Raw genomic sequence first — 19,204 nt, 5'->3', positions numbered from 1 at the left:
TTTCTCCGTCGATATGCATGTAAATACCATTGAAATACCCCTCGCTGAAACACTTGAAGCCCTGCTGTCTGCTTTTCAACGATATTTCACTATTCGCTAGGAATGTGAGTGTGAAATCAGCTGGTAAATTGGACAATTTCGCTCTAGTCTTCTCTTCCTGTGCCACCATTTTTGCTAATTGTTTGTCTGAGGTTAGCACACGTGGGGTGACGTCACTTCAGGAGGCGTGGTTAAGGGCCCTGTACGGAGGGGTCAATTGACCGGGAAGGTACACCCAGAACTTTAAAAAAAAAAACACAGACCTGCCTGAAGTGTATTTTCTTTTGTGATGTTTGTGATGCAGTACGTCTGGCAAGATGAAATCACCCAAAAGGTCTCAAAAAGCTCCTACAAAATTCCACGAGCCCCAAAAATTCAGATGAGAAGCAAAAGAAATTGAAATCTATCAGTCTGCAAAGGATTACAAAGCCATTTTTAAAGCTTTAGAAATCTGCAAAGGATTACAAAACCATTTCTAATGCTTTACAAATACAGCAAATTATAGTGAGAGCCGTTAATCTCAAATGGAGAAAACGTGGAACATTGGTGAACCTTACCAGGAGTGGCCAGCCAACTAAAATTACCCCAAGACCGCAGCGATGACATACTGAATTTCACAGGAACCAAGGATAACATCTAAAGAACTGCATGGCTCCTTTGCCCCAGTTAAGGTCTGTGTTCAATACTCATTAATAAGAATGAGACTGTGTAAAATCGGCAAAGCAAAAAAACACTGCTGATCAAAAAGAAGAAAAAACAAAACAAACAAAAAAAACAATAATTCCCAATATTTAATATAATATACTATGGACCAACAAGACAAAAGCATAGCATAACTGTATTTCAGAAAAACAACATAGTGACCAAGAGCCAAACATGGTGAATGTAGTGTGATGGTGTGGAGCAGTTTAGCTCCTTCCGGACCTGGATAACTTGCTGTGATTGATGGAACCATAAGTTCCGTTTTTTGCCAGAAAATCCTGAAGGAAAACATTTGACTATCAGTAAGTGATCTCAACCTGAACCACACTTCGGCTCTGCAGCAGGACAAAAACCAACCACAACAGCAAATCATCCAATGAAAAGCTGAGGGGGAAAAACAAAAAGTTTGGAGTGATGCCGTCAAAGACCAGGCTTGAATCTATTTGAAATGCTGTGGCATGATCTAAATAAGTTAGATCATGCTTTAAAACCCTACTTTATTGCTGAATTAAAACAATTCTACAAGTGGGCCAAAATATGAATGATTTCAGCATTTCACCACTTGATTTCAACTGTTGCAGCTGAGGATGGCCCAACCAGTTCTCAGGTTTAGGGAGCAATTACTTTCTTCACACAAGACCAAGTAGATTTACAAATAATAAATAAGATCACCATTAAAAAACTGCTAATGACGCTTTTTAGATTAACTTTGTCTATTTACATTTGTTTGATTATCTTGAAAATTTTAGTGGAGAAACGATGCAAAAAATGACATTGTGATAATGGGCCAATACCTTTTCATAGCACTGTACATACATTGATATTGTAAGGCTTGCATTGTGGAAGACATTACATTTTGTTGCAATTTGAAAATTATTTCACAACCGTTATATGCATCAATTCGGTAAGCGAGTACCAACCTAATAGGCATTGAGTTGTTGTTGAATTGTTGTTGTTACCTACTGTATGTAAATAAACACAAGAATGGGCACTTGGACCTTCATAACAAACAGAGGACAATGGAGAAAGCCGAGTCACCTTGAATGCCTAATGTGCCCTAGGGTTTAATTATTCTTTAAAACTAATCTCGTACAAGTCTTTAAAGTGATTTCACCTTGAACTTCATTTTGTAAACATTTAGACGATATGTGGGGACATGCATCCATTCGAGCAGGCAGCAAAGTGAAAAACGTACAAGTACATCTCAAGAAATTAGAATATACTCACGTAGAAAAGTCAATTTACTTCAGTACTTTTACACTTGGGAAAATACTTTTCAGATGGCAAAATTCCTAAATTTTTAAATTCAAAATTAATTTCCATTGTTTGTTAAATTATTTTGTTTAGTTTCTGGAGATGAGGAACATTTTTGTTTGCAGTAACTTATAATAATCAAAATTATACATATTTAAAAAAAATTCTGAATAATAGAGTACATGTACTGGATCTCTGAGTTTTACTATCCAAATCCTTCTTCTTGTTCTTTTCCTTTCGGCTTGTCCCCTTAGGGGTCACCACAGCGTAAATTGAACCACCTAATTAAATGAACCTTTTAACTCTAATATATTGAGCTATACCACCACTACCTAAAGATCAGTCTCAATGTCCTCAACCTGCCCACAAACAGGTGAAAAGGTGAAATCATTCATAATAGAATAGGATCAGCCAACTTGTTCCTTCACTAACGCAAAAAGGACCAAGTGAATTATACACATGCATACATTTGTCTGACAAATGAGTGAACACTCTAGGCACACAGCAGAAGGCAAACAGACAGGAAGTGCAAGGAGTGTACCTGGCAGCTGGTCAGCAAGGGGGGGTAGTAAAGGGTGGTGGTGATGGAGGAGGACAGGAAGAGGCGGAGCCAGAGCAGGAGCACTCTTGGCACTGCGGATAAAGGCTGAGGACAGCAGAGAGTCCCCTGTAGAACAGCTACGCAGGGCTGAAGAGGAAGGATGAACAGGTAGAAGAAATATAAAAGAAGGGGAAGACGGTAAGTAGGAAAAGAAATGGGGAAAATGGAAGTGTCATGGGAGTGAGGTAAGATGAATAATAATGCATGTGAAGTATATGTTTGGGGAAGAAATAGAAAGAAAAAGGGTGGAAAGTGAGGTGAACAGAAAGGAAAGTGAGGTGAACAGAAAGAGATGGTGAGGGAAGTGAGGTAGGGTTCACCCTGGAGTGAGACTAGTGAGAGGCAGGAAGCAGCTGGTAAATCCTCTGAAAAGCCCAGTACAAAGTTTTCTTAAAAAGAGCAATACACTTTGAACATGCTGTCACTTGGGCAATTTTTTAGGCTTTACAGTATTTTCCCCAAAACTATCACGATAATTGATAATGCTTTTTAATGCCTTTGAAGTCATGACAATAAGGCCCGCCATTGAGCTACAAGATGTGCGTTGTGCATTTGCTCAAAACTTGATACAGTATTTGTGAAAGCTGTAGCCACCCATAATACAGTCTTTTCCTCTTGATTGTGGTTCAATATTGTCATGAGTGTTGTATCAGCAATAACATACTGTAATTAGTCCCACAACCACTACCCTTATCAATAATAAGAGACAACTGACAACGTATAAGCATGTATATGAACATTTTCCACACAACATTTTATACAGGAACACAATGATGTCACGATTAACAAGACCCAGTATTTTTTCAACAAGATAAAAACTGTATGTTAGGCAGTATTTATACTATTATATCAAGTTGGGGAATCTGTGGCATTAAAGATGTACAGTGGAACCTTGATCAAATGTTATAACGGATATCGGATAAAGGGTACAGTCAGGACGGAAGAATTTGTCCAAAAATAGCTTCAATTTGTGACGTCGTGCCGCTGACAAAGTGTCGGTTCGAGAATTGGCCACTGTTGTTTACTGGCGCCGTGGCACAGTTCAGGCAAAGAATGGGAATTACATTTTTGGGTCACAGATATACAATATGACGAGTTCCAATCCAAAACACTTGCTTCCTGTGCTTACATCATAGCAGCATTACATTTGAGGCTTTGACGTGGCAACCGTGTGATGAGCCATGAGACTGGCATATCGGCAGTGTTAAGTGTGGAATAAAAAAATCTTTGGAGCGTCGAACATGCTATTACTGGTACAATACTGATTCCTTTTTTTTTTTTTTAAATCAAGCTGTTCAGCTTTGGTAGTGGATTCAGAATTAGGAAGCACACTTATTCCTTCCAGCCCATGAAAGCGAGTCGCCTATGATGAGTACTATACGTGAGCATCAGCATGACCAAGCACATTGCCATGGGGTTCGGATAAAATTTTTAAGCCACACAACAACAAAAAATGACATTTTAGACCACACAACAAAAAATACAAAACAATAATTTTGTGCTGTACAGTTATGTGGGTACATATGGCCTCCAAAAAAAGTGGTCCAATGTAAAAGACAAATGTCTATATCGGACGACTCACACGACCCAATAAGTCTGTTCTATCATAGTTCACTGTACTCTGAAAAACAGGCAAGAGCAGCTGGAGCCTCATGGTCCACATGGGGCCTATACCCTAAGTGTGGTCTGTAAGTTGGTGGGTGCTATGACAATAAAGTCCAAAGAAATAGTAATATTGATGGAATTGAATTTTTTTTAATGGTAATTCTGTACTTGTTTTGAGGTTGCTGCATATTTTTCCATGCCAAAATGTACTTTTAATTCCAAAACTAAATATTAATATTTTGTGTGAAGCAGCCAAAAGTTATGGTTAATCTTGGTCTCATCAGTCCAAGATACTTTGTTCAAAATGTTGTGGCTCATCTTGGCCCTTCCTTATAAAATCAAATCTAGCCAATTCGTTTTGATGAGTTGTTTGAATCTTGTGGTATGGCTTGTATATTTCTTCTGCCAACATCTCCTTCGAACAATGGATTGTGATACCTTCACCCCTGCCCTATGGAGGTTGGTAGTGAGGACACTGAATTTTATCCTCGACGTTTTCGTCAGAGCTCTTACAATGTTTCTGTTATGAACAGCTATTGATAACCTTGGCCAACATCTTCAATGTCTGTTCCTCAGTACACCCGGAGTTTCTTTTTCGGGATATTCCAAATTGTCGTATTGGCTATGCCCAATGTTTGTGCAATAGCTCTGATAAATGTTGCCTCTTCTCTCAGCTTTACAATGGTTTATTTCTCCCATAGACAGCTCTCTGGTCTTTATGTTACTTGTTGCTGATTGTTTGTTATGGCCCCGTCACACCATGACGTTCTGGTCAGCGTTCTATAGCGTTTGAGGAAACGTTGGTAGTCGCCCATGGTCGCCGGGATAGTTCCATAAGAGCGTTGTTTGAACACTAGTGAACGTCAATGATCACTGGGAATCAGCGGAGAACGCCGGTCCGGAAAAAAAATTTTGAACATGCACCAAAGTTCTCACCGAGACCAGTGTTCATCAACATTTAATTTTAAATGCTGCAGAACGTTCAAGAACGTCCGTGGTACGTTTTACTAAGGTTCGTCGAGCGTTGGACGTGTTTGGCTATCGTTAGTCAGTCGTAACTCTAGCTTTACTTGGTTGTTACTTAATCGTTTGCTTTGCAGTGAACGACTCACTGGCGACCTGTCAACGACCACTGAACAATCCCCTAGCGCACACAGTGTGTAACTAAAATGAAACGAACGTCGTTTGGCGTCCAATGAGCGTCATTCGAGCGTTTCCCGAACTTCCATGCATTGGGTATATAAACCGATGCTTTGTACAGTAAAACTAAAGTAGAGAGCACCTACTATGGAAGATCCAGAAAGCAACAGTTCGTTTTCGCAGAAAAACTCCACCAGACGATCCTCAACAGCCCGGTCCAGGATCCTGCAATCCTTTCTCTGCTTCTTTTGTCTCTTTGTCGGACCGTCCCCACTGGGGTTTGCAAGGTGTTTAGGGTCCCCTGGGGGTGTCACATGGTGCGTGACTTCGCAGACGTGCTCTTCCTCCCGCTGTTGTTTTTCCTCCAAACACATTGCTCGTGATGAAAGAGGCTTAGCTTTCTTACTCGCAGCGCTAGTTGCTGAAGTCCGCGCCCTAACTTTTTTTCTTCTCGGCGGCATGATGCTCACTGTTCTAACTCATGACAACGACTGAAGTGACTATGAACTTTCCAACGTTTTAGTGCCGGTTCCACTGTAAAAATTACATGCCAGCAAAATGCTTTTCTGTCATTATTCACCCATTGGTCACATGCTCAACACGCTCATCTTACGTTGACAAATCGCTCGTCCCGCCCCAATGACACGTTTGGACACGCTAATGGTTTTTAGGGGTATCTTGTTTGGTCGCTGTTACACGCTTTTCGTGCGTTAAACATGCTTTTCGTGCATTAGACACACGTTAAGTCATGCGTTAGACACACGTTAATCACACGCCAGATGTGTCATCCGTGTTTGAGAACACTGAAAAATAGAACGATTGAAATGTTCAGAGGACGTTGACCAAAACGTCAGGGTGTGACGGAGCCTTTAACAGCAAACGTAGTTTTGAGAGTTTGAAACCCATCTAGTGTTTAAGCAAACAATCTAAAAAGAAACTGGGAACACCCATCAGTAACATGTTCCAATAATTTTGCTCACTTGAAAAGTTGCTGGGTTCAAACAAAAGGTGTTCTGTCCTGATACTGTCCTGACTGGTTTCACACATCGAGATGCAAATACCATGAAATAAAAGCTGGAATTCTGAATTGTGTCTCACATTCATCTTTTGAACTGAAACCCAAATGTCTTTAGCATACAACAAAAACAAATGAATTGATATTGGCATTCCAATAACTTTTGGAAGGGGCCGTATCTTTAGCATCTTATTCACTATTTGTATTTTCCCTATTTTGTGTATAGGGCTAAAACACAGCTGCTTGACATCACCACTATATAAGGACAAAGTGGTGTAATTTTGTTTGAAGAATCAGTCCAAGAGTTAGCTGGGCTTTGCTTCCATAACAAGCCCTATTTACCAATTAAGGACGCAGTTAGCAAGATAACGATGCCTACACTACAATTCTAAAAAATGCCAAAGTTTAGGATCAGGAGAACAACTGCTGCTGGGCAAGATACTTACCGACTGTCTTTTGACGGACAATGCTTCGAGCCTTTTCGATGCCTGGTGAACCAGCTGTGGTGGCACTACGTTGTCTCATGGCTACCTGACCTGGTTGGTCTCTGCTCCAACCTTTAGAGAAGGAACGATCCACTAGCTGGCGCTGGCCTTCTGAACCTATGGCTTAAGTATTGTGAGAAAATTTCAAGTACAGAGTAATACATCTTTAAGAACATGGCCAAGAGTATCCAGTTCAAAGTCACAATACATTAAAATAAATTAGTGCGCTGCAAAAGGAATTTAGGTATTGATCATTTTTCACTACTTTCTCAGTCTTAGACTTGATCAGTAAGCAGCAAAAACAAGAAAAACAAACAGCTTAATCGTTGTTTGAAATGTTATTAGTTCTCTGTACCATATCAACAGAAATAAAGGGTTTCAGAGATAAGACTAACCTTTTCCTTTATGTTTCTTCTGTTTTTGCTCACTGAGCTTATCCAGAGGAAGTTCGTTCAAATCAACACTGTAGAGGTTCCTCGCCAACACCTAAGCCAAAGAATACACAGTCATGAAGTGTAGAGTAAGTGTCTGAAAGTCAAGAGCCATCATAAAATACTGTGTTGAATGATTACACAACACCGGGGAATGTGTTTATTCATTTACCTTTGTAAGAGTCTCCATTGTCAGGGACCATTCGGTTACCAGCTCCTCCCAGCAGGTTAGGGAAGAGAGGACCGAGAGGAGGTCATCCCATAGTTCTCTGCTGATGTAGACGTTTAAATTCCCCTTAATCCAGGCTACAATCAATGTCTGTACAGAGAGTGATGAAATACAGAAAAGTTCATCTTAAAAGACTTCATCGTTTAAAGCACTTTGGTTTGGTGTAATTTATACATGAACCCTTCTGGTCACTCTCTCTGGTTTCCTCTTGTGTTGTTCTGTATCAGTACCTGAAAGATAGGACCAGCCAGCCTTCCTGAAAGTGTGTTGTTTTTCTTTCCTTGAGGCATAATGGATGGAGGTCTCTTCATCACTGACTCTGTCACTCTCAGTAGAACTAGCAAAATCTGCTCCCTACAAACAAATGTTAATGATAAATATATTTTTAAACAGACAAGCAAGTATATGTGATGATGCACTTTTATTCTCGAGCAAAGTATTTTCACATGTAGCGAATGAATTAGTGAAGGAATGAATGCATAATAACGGATCATGTTTCACCAACACATATCTGTAATTTTTACCGGTATTTATTTTATATACTCGTTTACTGTTAGCAAGCTTCTGGCATTACCATGTTTTCTGGTCCATGGTCTCATGCATGACAAGGCTGCGGTAGATGTTTAAGACTCGCTTGCACATGTCGACATGTTCCTCTAAAAGGAATTTGATATCATTGGCTGGCTCCATTAAAAAAACGTTGGAGGAATGGGTAATAAATACCTAGAGAAGACAAAACTGTTATGTTAAATAGTCCTATCCAGCACAGTTCAACAATGTACTTCTTGTGATGAGTATGTGTATTTAGATGAGATCCATACCTGTAGTGTAGTTTGAACTCCTGCATGAACACTATATTCCAATAATTCACTATCAATCATTTTATTTATTCCCTTCGGAGAAAAAAAAACGTACAGAGTGAGTTAAAATAATACACTAGAATATCCAAAGTACTGTACATATTTTAAAAATACCTAAACATCTAATCTAATATTTAAAATGTTACGTTTTGATTTGTAAATTTTTTCCTGTGTACTCTATGTGTAGCACTGCATTGAGGACATTTGTTTTTTTTTTGTTTCTTTTTTTAAATCAGAAGATTTTTGTGCGGGATTGAAACATTGCAATAGGGCCACAGGTTTGGAAACTAAAAGAAAATGATTGTTCAATATTATTATCTGGCAGCATGGTTCAAATCCCAGCTCTGCCTGTGTGGAGTTTGCATGTTCTTCCTATGCCGGGGTGGGTTTTCTCTGGGCACTCCAGTTTCCTCCCACATCTCAAAAACATGCATTAATTGGAGTCTCTAAATTGCCCATAGATGTGATTTTGAGTTAGACTGTTGTCTGTCTCCATGTGCCCTCCGATTGGCTGGCATCCAGTTCAGGGTGTACCCTGCCTCCTGTCCGATGGCAGCCGGGACTGGCTCCAGCACTTCTGTGCGACCCTCCTGAGGATAAGAGGCTCAGAAAATGGATGGATACATTTTATTATCCATCCATCCCTTGTCCATACCGCTTATCCTCACTAGAGTTGCAGTCATCCTGGCTCAGCTACTGTAACTCTGTAGCTCTGTAACTCTGGGCGAGAGGAGAGGTACACCCTGAACCGGTCGCCAGTCATTTGCAAAGCACATATAGACAATCATTCACAAACCAATGGTTAACTTAGAGTCTTTAATTAACCTATGATGCATGTTTTGGGAATGTGGGGGGAACCATAAGTACCTGGAGAAAACACACTCAGGCATGGTGGAAACATGCAAAGTATACTGAGATGAGGCCAGGTTTGAACCATAGTCATAAGAACTGTGAGGGAGATGTGCTAAATATAGGTCAGTCGGGTGCATAATAATATTTTAATATTTTGGTTACACAGGTTGCTTAAAAGTCGGGAAAGAAGTCCAATCTTTTTGTGGTCATGTGAGGTAGATAAAGGACATAAAAACTAGGGATGGCTAAAGGCATGTACTGTTTGACAAACTTTGCAGGGGACAGTCTGTGTTTCTTTCTACTCAATTTGCATTGATGCTATATGTGTCTACGTGCATGTCTACTGGACGTTCACCCACTTTTTGTTGCAACTGTAACAAGCTTTAAAGTGCACCTCACAGAAAAAGTCAAATGTAAAACCACTAGCACAGGCAGAATATTTCATAACAAAAAACTTGGAGAAACAAAACCGCTTTATTAAAAATCTCCACTATGGAGATGACAGACGTTTTACTGTATTACTTAAAACGTCCCGTATATTAGTTTAAAGAAACAAGAAATTTATGACCAAGCTTCTCCTGACAGAACCCTTGCTGTACAAATGACAGTCAAGCGACTTGAAAAGGTAACACAAGCAAAACGACAAATGTCTATTGAGAATGCTTTTGCACACACCAACAGTGCCACTTAAAACCTATTCGTGGGCAGCGTCCCATTTTTGGGACATCATGATTTTCACGCATTATATCCTTCTTTCGGCTTGTACCTTTCGGGGTCGCCACAGCGTGTCATCTCAGATGAACACACATTAATGTTTGGCACAATTTACGCCTTCAGTCTATTAAAATATTTAGGTGTTTTAATCTAACACAGAAACAAGAAAATAACCCATGAAATGGGAACATTTATTCTCAAAAGATTTGGAGGTGGAAAATGTGTGGTCTGATCACTAAATGAAAACATGTTCTATGTTTTGTTGTACCCATGCCTATTTCAACAATGTTTTAATTTCCAACTGAAGTGTAACGACTGGATTAAGCCTGGGTCGATTGGTCAGTGTAGACCTCTCTTACAACCTCCAGATGGCGGTGGAATTTTGTGATAAAAGTGTACACGTTTTTCACCTCTAGATGGCAGCATACATTGATAAGATGTGATGGTATTTTTTCCCATTTTACCAGATACCTTTATATAATGCATAGTATTGACTTTTGACAATTTGTTGTCCAAAAAAATGTGCTGTACACATGAGGAATTAAATTATCAGGAAATGTATCTTTTGTGTCATATTGCTTTAGCTAAAACACTGAATGATCACTGGTATATAAGCGATTTTTTTAATTTTTTTTTTTTTACATAGGACTACACAAATTCTTTTGTTAATATAGTCTGCCAGACCACAAGGAATCCAAAGTTATCAATATAGCATCATCATTCCTGCTGTTGCAATTTTGTTCGCATATTAAGGACTACAGTTCTGTTTTTTTCTTTTTTATTAAAAAAAAAACAGGTTTTTCCTCATGTTTTTGAGATTGCAGGGAGAAAGCTCTAGATGGCTACTACCATGGGTTGAAAGGGCGACAAGAATGGAGAAATGAAATGCCAGTATTTTGAGGGTAATAGCCTGTCAGCAATGAACTATGAACATTGTTGGACCAGTGAACTGTGTTTAACATTTTGAATTGTGAACTATGATATGAAGAAGTTCATTTTTGGACTTGGGAAGTGAATTTTAAACCATTTTACTTCGAATCTGAACTTTCCCAACACTAACCTACATTGTGGATTTAAAAAAGAATTGCAATGTCATTTTCTTCGAATATTGTGCGGCCCTAATGTGAAGTATGAGGTTTCACCTTCCCGATGTGCTGGACTTACTACATCCTCTGGAGTGTGGAGGACAAAAAGTTGTCCCCAAGATAATGCATTCAGCATACGCACAGGGCCAGATATGGCAGAGAATGCATTTTAAGGTTGCTCCAGCCAAAGTTGGTCCCTGTCATGAGGGGTGTGCAAATGACAGATTTGAGTGGACTGGTCAAAACTCATACCCAGAAAAGCATGCTACCAGAAACCTTGTGACTGTCTGATTTTTCTCAGTATATGGCCCTCCATGCACAAAACATACAGAAAATGCACCAAACCATGGCCCCAAAAAAAACAAACGAGTTACCTGTATCATCCTACTCCTAATTAAGAGATACAGATTTGATCTGATTTGTCACCTCGTCATCCTTGTCTGAGGCAGTGTCCATACTACTGGCTGATGCTATGGGATACGGGCCCTCCTCTGGCTCCTTCATAAATACTGGCTTGTCCTCCATAGATATCCACTCCTGATAAACACGGACCACTTTTCGCATTGCTGCAGCTTCACACAGTGGAAGGAGAAATGCCTGCCGTGGTAGAAAAGAGAGGGATTAACCATATGTATACATAATGTATGTTCTTTGTAACATTTAAGAGAAAATCCCAGAGTAACTCAGTGGCCTTGTCTAACATTCTTTACAGGTGATAAAGATGCTTCTTCACCTGTCTGAAGATCTCCGTGATGAAGTTGATGCTGGTTCTGGAGGTGGTCAGGACTCGCCTCACCACCTCCATGTCTGTCAACTGTTCTTCATCCATAGAGCACAGTGAGGAGGAACTGGGCTCCCGCTCTGTTAATGTTGATGTGTTGGAGTGGCATTGTTCAGTTTCTCCCATCGGTCCAGTAGTCCCACTGAGGCCCATAGTGCCTCCCCCTGGTCCAGATGAGCTGGCACTCCCCTCTGGATGGGTGTCAGACCGCAAACCAGTGACACTGCCGTCGTCTGAGCTGCCAGCAGAGCGAGCAGCAAACCCAGCTGCTGCTCGCTGCAGATTAAAAGATAGTTATCATGAACAACATAAGTACCTCTCTTAAAGATAGTTATCATGAACAACATAAGTACCTCTCTTAATATAGTATCACCTCAAAATGTTTTTTACGTGTTGATTTACTGTCATATGCTAGAAGTCACTATCTCCAGTAGTAACACTAAGTACTACGACAAAGGCTGGAGTTACACTACAAGTCTGAGTGTAAAATTATGACTAAATGCATTTCTTAGATTTTGATTGTCCTTTAACACATACTTTTCAAGTGACATATATCTGATATTTCTTTGTTCATGCAACATATAAAACAACCTGCAAGCAGAGAACAGAAAACTACACAAAAATACTCCACAAGCATCAGAACCTGACAATGACATTATTAAATTATTGATCCATCCATTGTCGCTTATCCTCACAAAGGTCGCGGGGTACACCCTGAACTGGTAACCAGTATATTGCAGGGCACAAAGAAACAAACAACCATTCGCACTCACAATCACACCCAAGGGCAATTTAGAGTCTCCAACTAATGTATGTTTTTGGGCTGTGGGAAGAAACCAAAGTGCCCGGAGAAAATCCACGCAGGCACAGGTAGAAAATGCAAACCTCACATAGGTAGGGCCAGGATTTGAACCCCGGTCCTCAGAACTGAGAAGCACACGCTCTAACAAGTCAAACACTGTGCCGCCCATTTCTAAATTAGCGTTACAATTATTAAAACCATTAATATACCACTCTGGTGTCTTGAGCTTACGTTTCCCTCCTTTAATATACACATATGGACAAAATATTGGTATCCCTCTGTTAATGAACAAAAACCCTACAGTGGTCAGGAATTACTTGAACCTAAGTAATAGTACATCAAAAATTCAATTAAAATTAGCAAATGAAGATTAAACAACAAAAAAAAAAGACTCATGACATGGGGCTGAACAAAAATGATGGTACCCTTAACTTAATGTTTTGTTGCACAAGATATTGGAGGGAATTACTGCGATCAAATCAATTTTGTAACTTTTAATTAGATTTCTGCAGCTCTTACCAAATAATTTGGCCCACTCTTCATGAGCAAACTACTCCAGTTGTCTCAGGTTTGATGGTTGTTTTCTCCAAATGGCTTGTTTCGGCTCCTTCCACAGATCTTCAGTAGGATTTAGATCAGGGCTTACAGAAGACCACTTCACAATTGTCCAATGCTTTGCTCTTAGCCATTGTTGGGTGTTTTTAGATGTGTGTTTTGAGTCATTATCCCATTGCAAGACCCATGACGTACCACTGAGACCAAGCTTTCTGACAGAGGGCATCATATTTGTCTCGAGAAAAAAGTGGTGGTTTTGAAATTTCGTTGCAGCCTCAAGAGATTAAAGATCTGGCTTGTACCAGATGCAGGAAAGCAGTCACAGAACATAACAGAAATTCTTCCATGTTTTGCAGTAGGGACAACATTGTTTTCTTCGTATGCTTCATTTTTGCATCAGTAAACACATGTCCATCCATCAATCTTCTCCTGCTTATCCACGTCGGGTTGCGGGGAGAGGGGCACACAGATTTCCCTTTCATTAGCCACTTCATCCAGCTATTCCGGGGGTATCCCAGGCCAGCCGAGAGAGAGAGAGAGAGATGACCAAGCTTTTCACTGTATCTCTAAGGGAGAGCCTGGACATAATGCGGAGGAAACTAATTTCAACTGCTTGTACCCGGGATGTTGTTTTTTCGGTGGTGACCCACAGCTCATGACTTACTGCCAGCAATGCAGACCAAACTCCAACACTGGTCGTACAGGGACCGAACAGCCTGTATCAAGGGGTTCAGTACACTATACTCCCACACAGAACTCCCCAAGGGACATGGTCCAATACCTTCTCCAAGTCCCCAAATCCCATGTGTACTGGTTGAACGAACTCCAATGCTCACTCAAGGACCTTACTGAGGGTGTAGAGCAGGTCCACTGTTCCATGGCCAGGAGGAAAACAACATTACTCCTCCTGAATCTGAGATTCAACTTCCCGAGGGACACTCCTCTCCAGCCTGCTGAATAGATCTTAGCAGGGAGAGTGAGCAGTGGGATCTCCCCGTAGTTGGAACACACCCGATGGTACCCTTTGTAAAAAGGAGGACCCCCACCCCAGTCAGCCAATCCCTAGGCACTGTCCCTTATGTCCATGTGATTTTGCAGATGGTGGACCTGAATTTTCTTGAAGCCGTCTGGAAGTCTTTCTCCATGGCGTCACCCAACTCCTCCCATGATTGAGTTTTTGCTTCAGCGACCACCAAAGCTGCATTCCGCTCGGCCAACCAGTACCCATAAGCTGCCTGAGGAATCCCACAGGCCAAAAATGCTTGATAATACTCCTTCTTCAGTTTCCAATCACACCCTTCCAGGTCTCACTGTCATTGCCCAAGTGGGCGCTGAAGTCCCCCAGCAGAATGATAGGGTCCCCAGAGGGAGCGTTCTTTAGAATTCCTCCCCTGGACTCCACAAAAGCATGAGTACGCTGAACTGCTGTTTGGGGTATAGGCACAAATAATAGTCAGGACCTGTTACTCAACCCGAAGGTGGAGAGAGGCTACCCTCCTGTCCACCGGGGTCAACCCTAACGTACAGGCATCAAGCCACGGGGCAATGTTTACCCACACCTGCTCGGCACTTCTCACCGTGTGCAACTCCAGAGTGGAAGAAAGTCCAACCCTTCTCAAGAGGACTGGTACCAGAGCCCAAGATGTATATAGAGGCGAGCCCGACTATATCTAGTCCCGGGGGTCGGCAATTGGGGAACCCGATCCGCATGCAGCTCTTTAGCACTGCCCTCGTGGCTCCCTGGAGCTTTTTCAAAAATGTATGCAAATGGAAAAAGATGGGTGAGAAAATTATAATTTTTGTTTTAAGATGGTTTCTCTATGAGGAGAAACTTGACAGGAACATTCTTAATGTTTTCCAATGCTGTAAAAATATGTGGAATAAATATTAAAATTTAACATTTCTGTCCATTAAGATTTGCGCTTAGCCTGTGACGAGTGCTTCTTTGAGCTCAGCGTTGAAGGTGGTTGTCGCAAACAAAGCAGCAGGTGTGTGATGGGTTGTGGATCGCAAGGTGAAAAAGAGAAAGATAGCTGAGGAGAACAACAGATTCAAAAGTTCTTTGACCGAATCATTTGCTTTCCTGAATTGCCTGCATGTCTGTTTTGCGATGAGAAATTGTCCAACAACAAAAAAGTAAGGTGGAAAGATATTTTGATGGAAAGCATGTTACATCTGCAACCAAGTTACCAGTTTTATTATTTAAGCAGGTTGCAGACTGTGATTTTATCATACTTGTATAATTGTAGCCTATTCATTTGTGTCTGTTGCCACATTAGGGGGAAAGAGGACTGTGCATTATTTTAGTTTATTAATTGAAATTAAACTGTCTTATTTTCATACAACTCACCTTTTCAAAAGGCTGCTGTTTTGTTTATTTTTTTTATCGCGGGCTGTCTGTTGCCCAGATAGAGGGGAAAAGAGAACTGCATTTTGTTTCCATGGGAAGGTCTGAAATTACAGGAGGTAGGCATGTTCCATTTTTTTTAATCCTCAAAATATTACATTAAATTTGTTTTCTTTATTATAGTTCTATAGTTTTATCAATGTAACAAAACATAACATCAATAATAGAAGTTAAACTTAAAACACCATCATAGAGTGAAGTTGTCACAAGATGGGTCATTCTCTCCAGGATGCAATGCAGGAAAGCATTTCATCATGAATGTTCATTATGTCATTTGGATAATGGGCTAATATAATATAGATAATAATAATAATATAATATAGATATATAGAGCCAGCTTTTGGAGGCAGGGATCGGCTCGCCAAAGTCCATGCCTTTGGCCGGCGCCCAGCTCATACTACATCCGACCCTTATGCCCCCTCCCACAGGTGGTGAGCCCATGACAGCGGGGTCCCACGTTACATTTCCAGGCTGTGCCCGGCCAAGTCTCATGGGTGCAGGTCCAACCACCAGGCACTCGCCTTCGAGTCCCACCTCCAGGCCTTGCTCCAAAAGGGGACCCCAGTGACCCAGCAGCAGGCAAGGGAAACCTAGTATTTGTCATAGGGATTTGTGGTGTAATACTTTCTCGTCTGGTCCCTCACCGAGGACCTTTTTGCCATGGGTGACTCTACCGGGGGCGTGAAGCCCCAAACAACTTAGCTCCGACGATCATTGGGACACACAAACCCCTGTACCACAATAAGGTGACAGCTCAAGGAGGAGCATAGAGCTATGTGCCTCGCCAAAATATTCCAGTTTTTTGTGGTCTTTCCATAAGTCATTCTCCCAGACGTTTTTTGGCTTATCAACATGTATTTGGAAAATTATTGTTTTGCTTTATAATTATTTATTTTCAGAGGTGGTGTCCTCCTTGGTCATTTACCATTAAGTAGCCTTTGCTTCAAACAACAGCAGATGAACCTGACCTTTAATTTCTCTGAAGCTCTTCTCTTTTAGGCTCTTTTGGTACCATTTGTTTTAGCCATCTGTCCAATTTGTCATCAATATTCCTTCTGCGACCAGGTCCACGGAGGTTGGCTAAAGTCACTTAGAGCTTCAATTTCTGAATATTTAAAACTATAGTCACAAGAATATCAAGCTGTTTGGTGTCATTCTTATAGCTTCTACAAACAATAAGTATACCTACACCTGCTCAGCGCCTCTCATCGTGGGCAACAACAGAGGGAAAGAGAGTCCAACCGCTCTCAAGAGTACAGGTACCAGAGCCCCAGCCCTGTGTGGAGGTGAGCTATAAGAAGTTGGAAGTCCTCAACCTCACACACAAATTCTGGCTCCTTCCCCACTAGACCCATCTTCTGTTGCTCCCCAGGAGACCCAGCTTCTGTCGCAGGGGATCGGATCACCAAGGTCAGACAAAGATCACCTTCGGGCACCGCCCAGCGCACACTGCACCCTATTTTAACTATTTTAAATCTAAATGTTCTGCAACATTGGCTCACCAAGACATTTGATGTTTCTTTACAAATAATGCTGTCTTTGTTGTGTATCAGATTCCAATATAAATAACCAGAAATAGAATTGCTCCATATTCATCTTTTGATAAGGAACCAAAAAAAAAAAAAAGTTATGTCTTGATGACCATTTTGACTTTGCAGTGCTATCCACATGATGTGTATTACCTGTATGTTCTTGGGGATGTTTTCGCCTTCAGTCCCTGGAATCTGTGTGTGTGTGTTCGGTCGTGCCTCCAACCAAAAGGAAACAAGCCAGCGGATGAAGATTACTCGGGCTTGAAGGAAGCTTTCCTTGGTACAATAGAGAACTTCACCTCCATCCTGGTCTCTGCGCACCACACTGTAGTAGGGCTTAGGACGCATTGGAGGAACCTCTAAAAGGAAAAGGATGGGTTCATGCATTGTTGATATTGAGCTATTAAGCGTATTACTCAAATTTACTAACCTAGAATGGGGTTGAACAGGCTGGTTTCCAAAGCAAAGTTTGGAAAGATGTGAGGAAGGTAATACCTCCTGAAGTGACCAAAGAGGAAGCTGAATCCACGTTCATGATTCTCTTTACAACGCCACTCAAGAGATTTCGCCTGGTTGCAAGAAACAAACAAAAAGTATGTTTTGCACGGACAAAAATGGGGGCACGTGGAGAACACCTCCTTTATTAACAGAAATATTTGTGTGACAATGAGAGTGTGATACATATGAAATGTAAACAGCCAGATAGGGAATGGAACTGTAAAAGATTAGTAATGATAGACATTAGGTTTGATTTGTTTGAGTATTTAGCAAATAATAAATGTCATACTGTGTGATTATGTTATGTTAGTTATATTAGTACAAAATAATGATAATACCTGGTTTACCATGTATTTCAGTAGTGCTTCCAAGAAGAAAGCGGTAAGGTCCTCCTGGTTCTTGTCACCTGACTGGGGATGTACCAGTGGGGTGATCTCCTCTGGGGTTATTTGAGCTGAAAGTTAGATTTGAAAAACAATCTTACAGCAATGCACAAAAGAATAATTCAAGAAGCCATGTAACATCTTTTCCTCTGCTTTTTTCAATGACACGTGTCTATATAGTAGTAATCACAAAAATTATTTATTGGGTGTTCTGATCCGATCTTTGAGAATGGATATCAGTCTAATCCTGGCAAAACATGAGTATTGGAGTAGATTGGACTACATCTAAAAACTCTGATTTTATCACTCCTATACAAGCAGTCCAGTCCATGCACTGCTCCATCACTCCTATCCAGGAGCGCCAGGACTACATGGAGAGCCCACGAGATCACAACTAACATTTGCATTGGTGCTAATATAGTAGCGAGGAGTAAAGGGTAAATGTTGCTTCCTTAAATTTGCATCAAACCTGCGGCACTTTTAAACAGGGTGGAGCAGTAAGGACATCTTTTTGAAAAACTCACAAAATAAATAGTAGTGGCAAACAAATTTTATTGAACTTAATGTATTCATATTGAAATAGCATTTGACAGAATCAAGTATGGGAAATAGTGGCCAACACACTGTGTTTTCTAAAGGCGTTAATAGAAGCTAGTTTCCACTCCAACATTCCTGTTGATTTGTTCTTGTCTGATGTGTTACTATGACTATGTGTCACTTTAAGACTGAATTGAGCTGAAGACAAATGCCAATCCGATGTGTGCGGTTTCAGCAGCATGGAGCGATGGTCCACAAGGCCAATACATCAATGGCTTTCTTTGTTATCTACTCAGTGACCACCCCATTTCCAGGTTTCCTGACACTCCTTGGACCCCTCCTCCCCTGATTGGTCCATGTGTGATTTTTTTTTCACCCCTGGGGAAACCACAGGGCATGTGTGTTTGCGCAGTCACCCCCATACATTAGACGAGTTGAAGGAAGCTTTTGGCATGCAGGTGACCCAAACCAACAGAGCAATGTTGGAGAGGGTAGAAGCCAACTTTTATCAATGCCTTCGGAAGTGCATTAAGAAAAACAGACAACACATGATGAATGTTTTCCTACAATTGATTGTGCCAAATGCTATTTCAATATGAACATACTAATGTCGATAAAATTTGTTAACAGCAATCCATTTTTACTGTACTACTTGGAGTTTTTAAAAAAAAAATTCTGCTCCACCCCAGATCTTTCA

At 40.9% G+C, this 19,204-nt stretch overlaps 1 protein-coding gene and 2 long non-coding RNA genes across 8 annotated transcripts in view; 2 read left to right on the top strand and 1 right to left on the bottom strand.

Annotated features, from left to right (window-relative positions):
* ralgapa1 (Ral GTPase activating protein catalytic subunit alpha 1) overlaps positions 1 to 19,204 on the bottom strand; it is a 122,799-nt gene that overhangs the window by 90,559 nt on the left and 13,036 nt on the right. For 4 of the 5 annotated variants that reach the window (XM_061844807.1, XM_061844810.1, XM_061844812.1 and 1 more), the window contains exons 7-17: positions 17,926 to 18,041; positions 17,520 to 17,658; positions 17,240 to 17,448; positions 11,746 to 12,069; positions 11,439 to 11,609; positions 8,323 to 8,394; positions 8,076 to 8,224; positions 7,732 to 7,855; positions 7,445 to 7,591; positions 7,237 to 7,327; positions 6,803 to 6,964 (exon numbers count right to left, since the gene is read on the bottom strand). In XM_061844807.1, coding sequence (XP_061700791.1) covers positions 6,803 to 6,964; positions 7,237 to 7,327; positions 7,445 to 7,591; positions 7,732 to 7,855; positions 8,076 to 8,224; positions 8,323 to 8,394; positions 11,439 to 11,609; positions 11,746 to 12,069; positions 17,240 to 17,448; positions 17,520 to 17,658; positions 17,926 to 18,041 — 1,704 coding nt within the window. The remainder of the gene's footprint in view (positions 1 to 6,802; positions 6,965 to 7,236; positions 7,328 to 7,444; positions 7,592 to 7,731; positions 7,856 to 8,075; positions 8,225 to 8,322; positions 8,395 to 11,438; positions 11,610 to 11,745; positions 12,070 to 17,239; positions 17,449 to 17,519; positions 17,659 to 17,925; positions 18,042 to 19,204) is intronic. The other variant, XM_061844809.1, reaches the window with a different exon arrangement.
* On the top strand, positions 2,665 to 11,854 carry LOC133513762 (uncharacterized). 2 transcript variants are annotated; one of them, XR_009798599.1, is made up of 3 exons: positions 2,665 to 2,734; positions 11,540 to 11,654; positions 11,725 to 11,854. It is a non-coding gene; the product is annotated as an uncharacterized LOC133513762 (long non-coding RNA). The 2 variants fall into 2 exon arrangements; XR_009798598.1 differs by lacking the exon at positions 2,665 to 2,734 and adding an exon at positions 7,238 to 7,361.
* On the top strand, positions 12,089 to 17,410 carry LOC133513761 (uncharacterized). The gene is made up of 3 exons (XR_009798597.1): positions 12,089 to 16,843; positions 16,930 to 16,967; positions 17,272 to 17,410. It is a non-coding gene; the product is annotated as an uncharacterized LOC133513761 (long non-coding RNA).

Source organism: Syngnathoides biaculeatus, chromosome 15 (genome assembly GCF_019802595.1).
Source record: "Syngnathoides biaculeatus isolate LvHL_M chromosome 15, ASM1980259v1, whole genome shotgun sequence".
In the NCBI taxonomy this organism is placed as follows: Eukaryota; Metazoa; Chordata; class Actinopteri; order Syngnathiformes; family Syngnathidae; genus Syngnathoides; species Syngnathoides biaculeatus.
The sequence above is the reverse complement of the archived record's forward strand: the minus strand, read 5'-3'. Positions and strand labels throughout refer to the sequence as shown.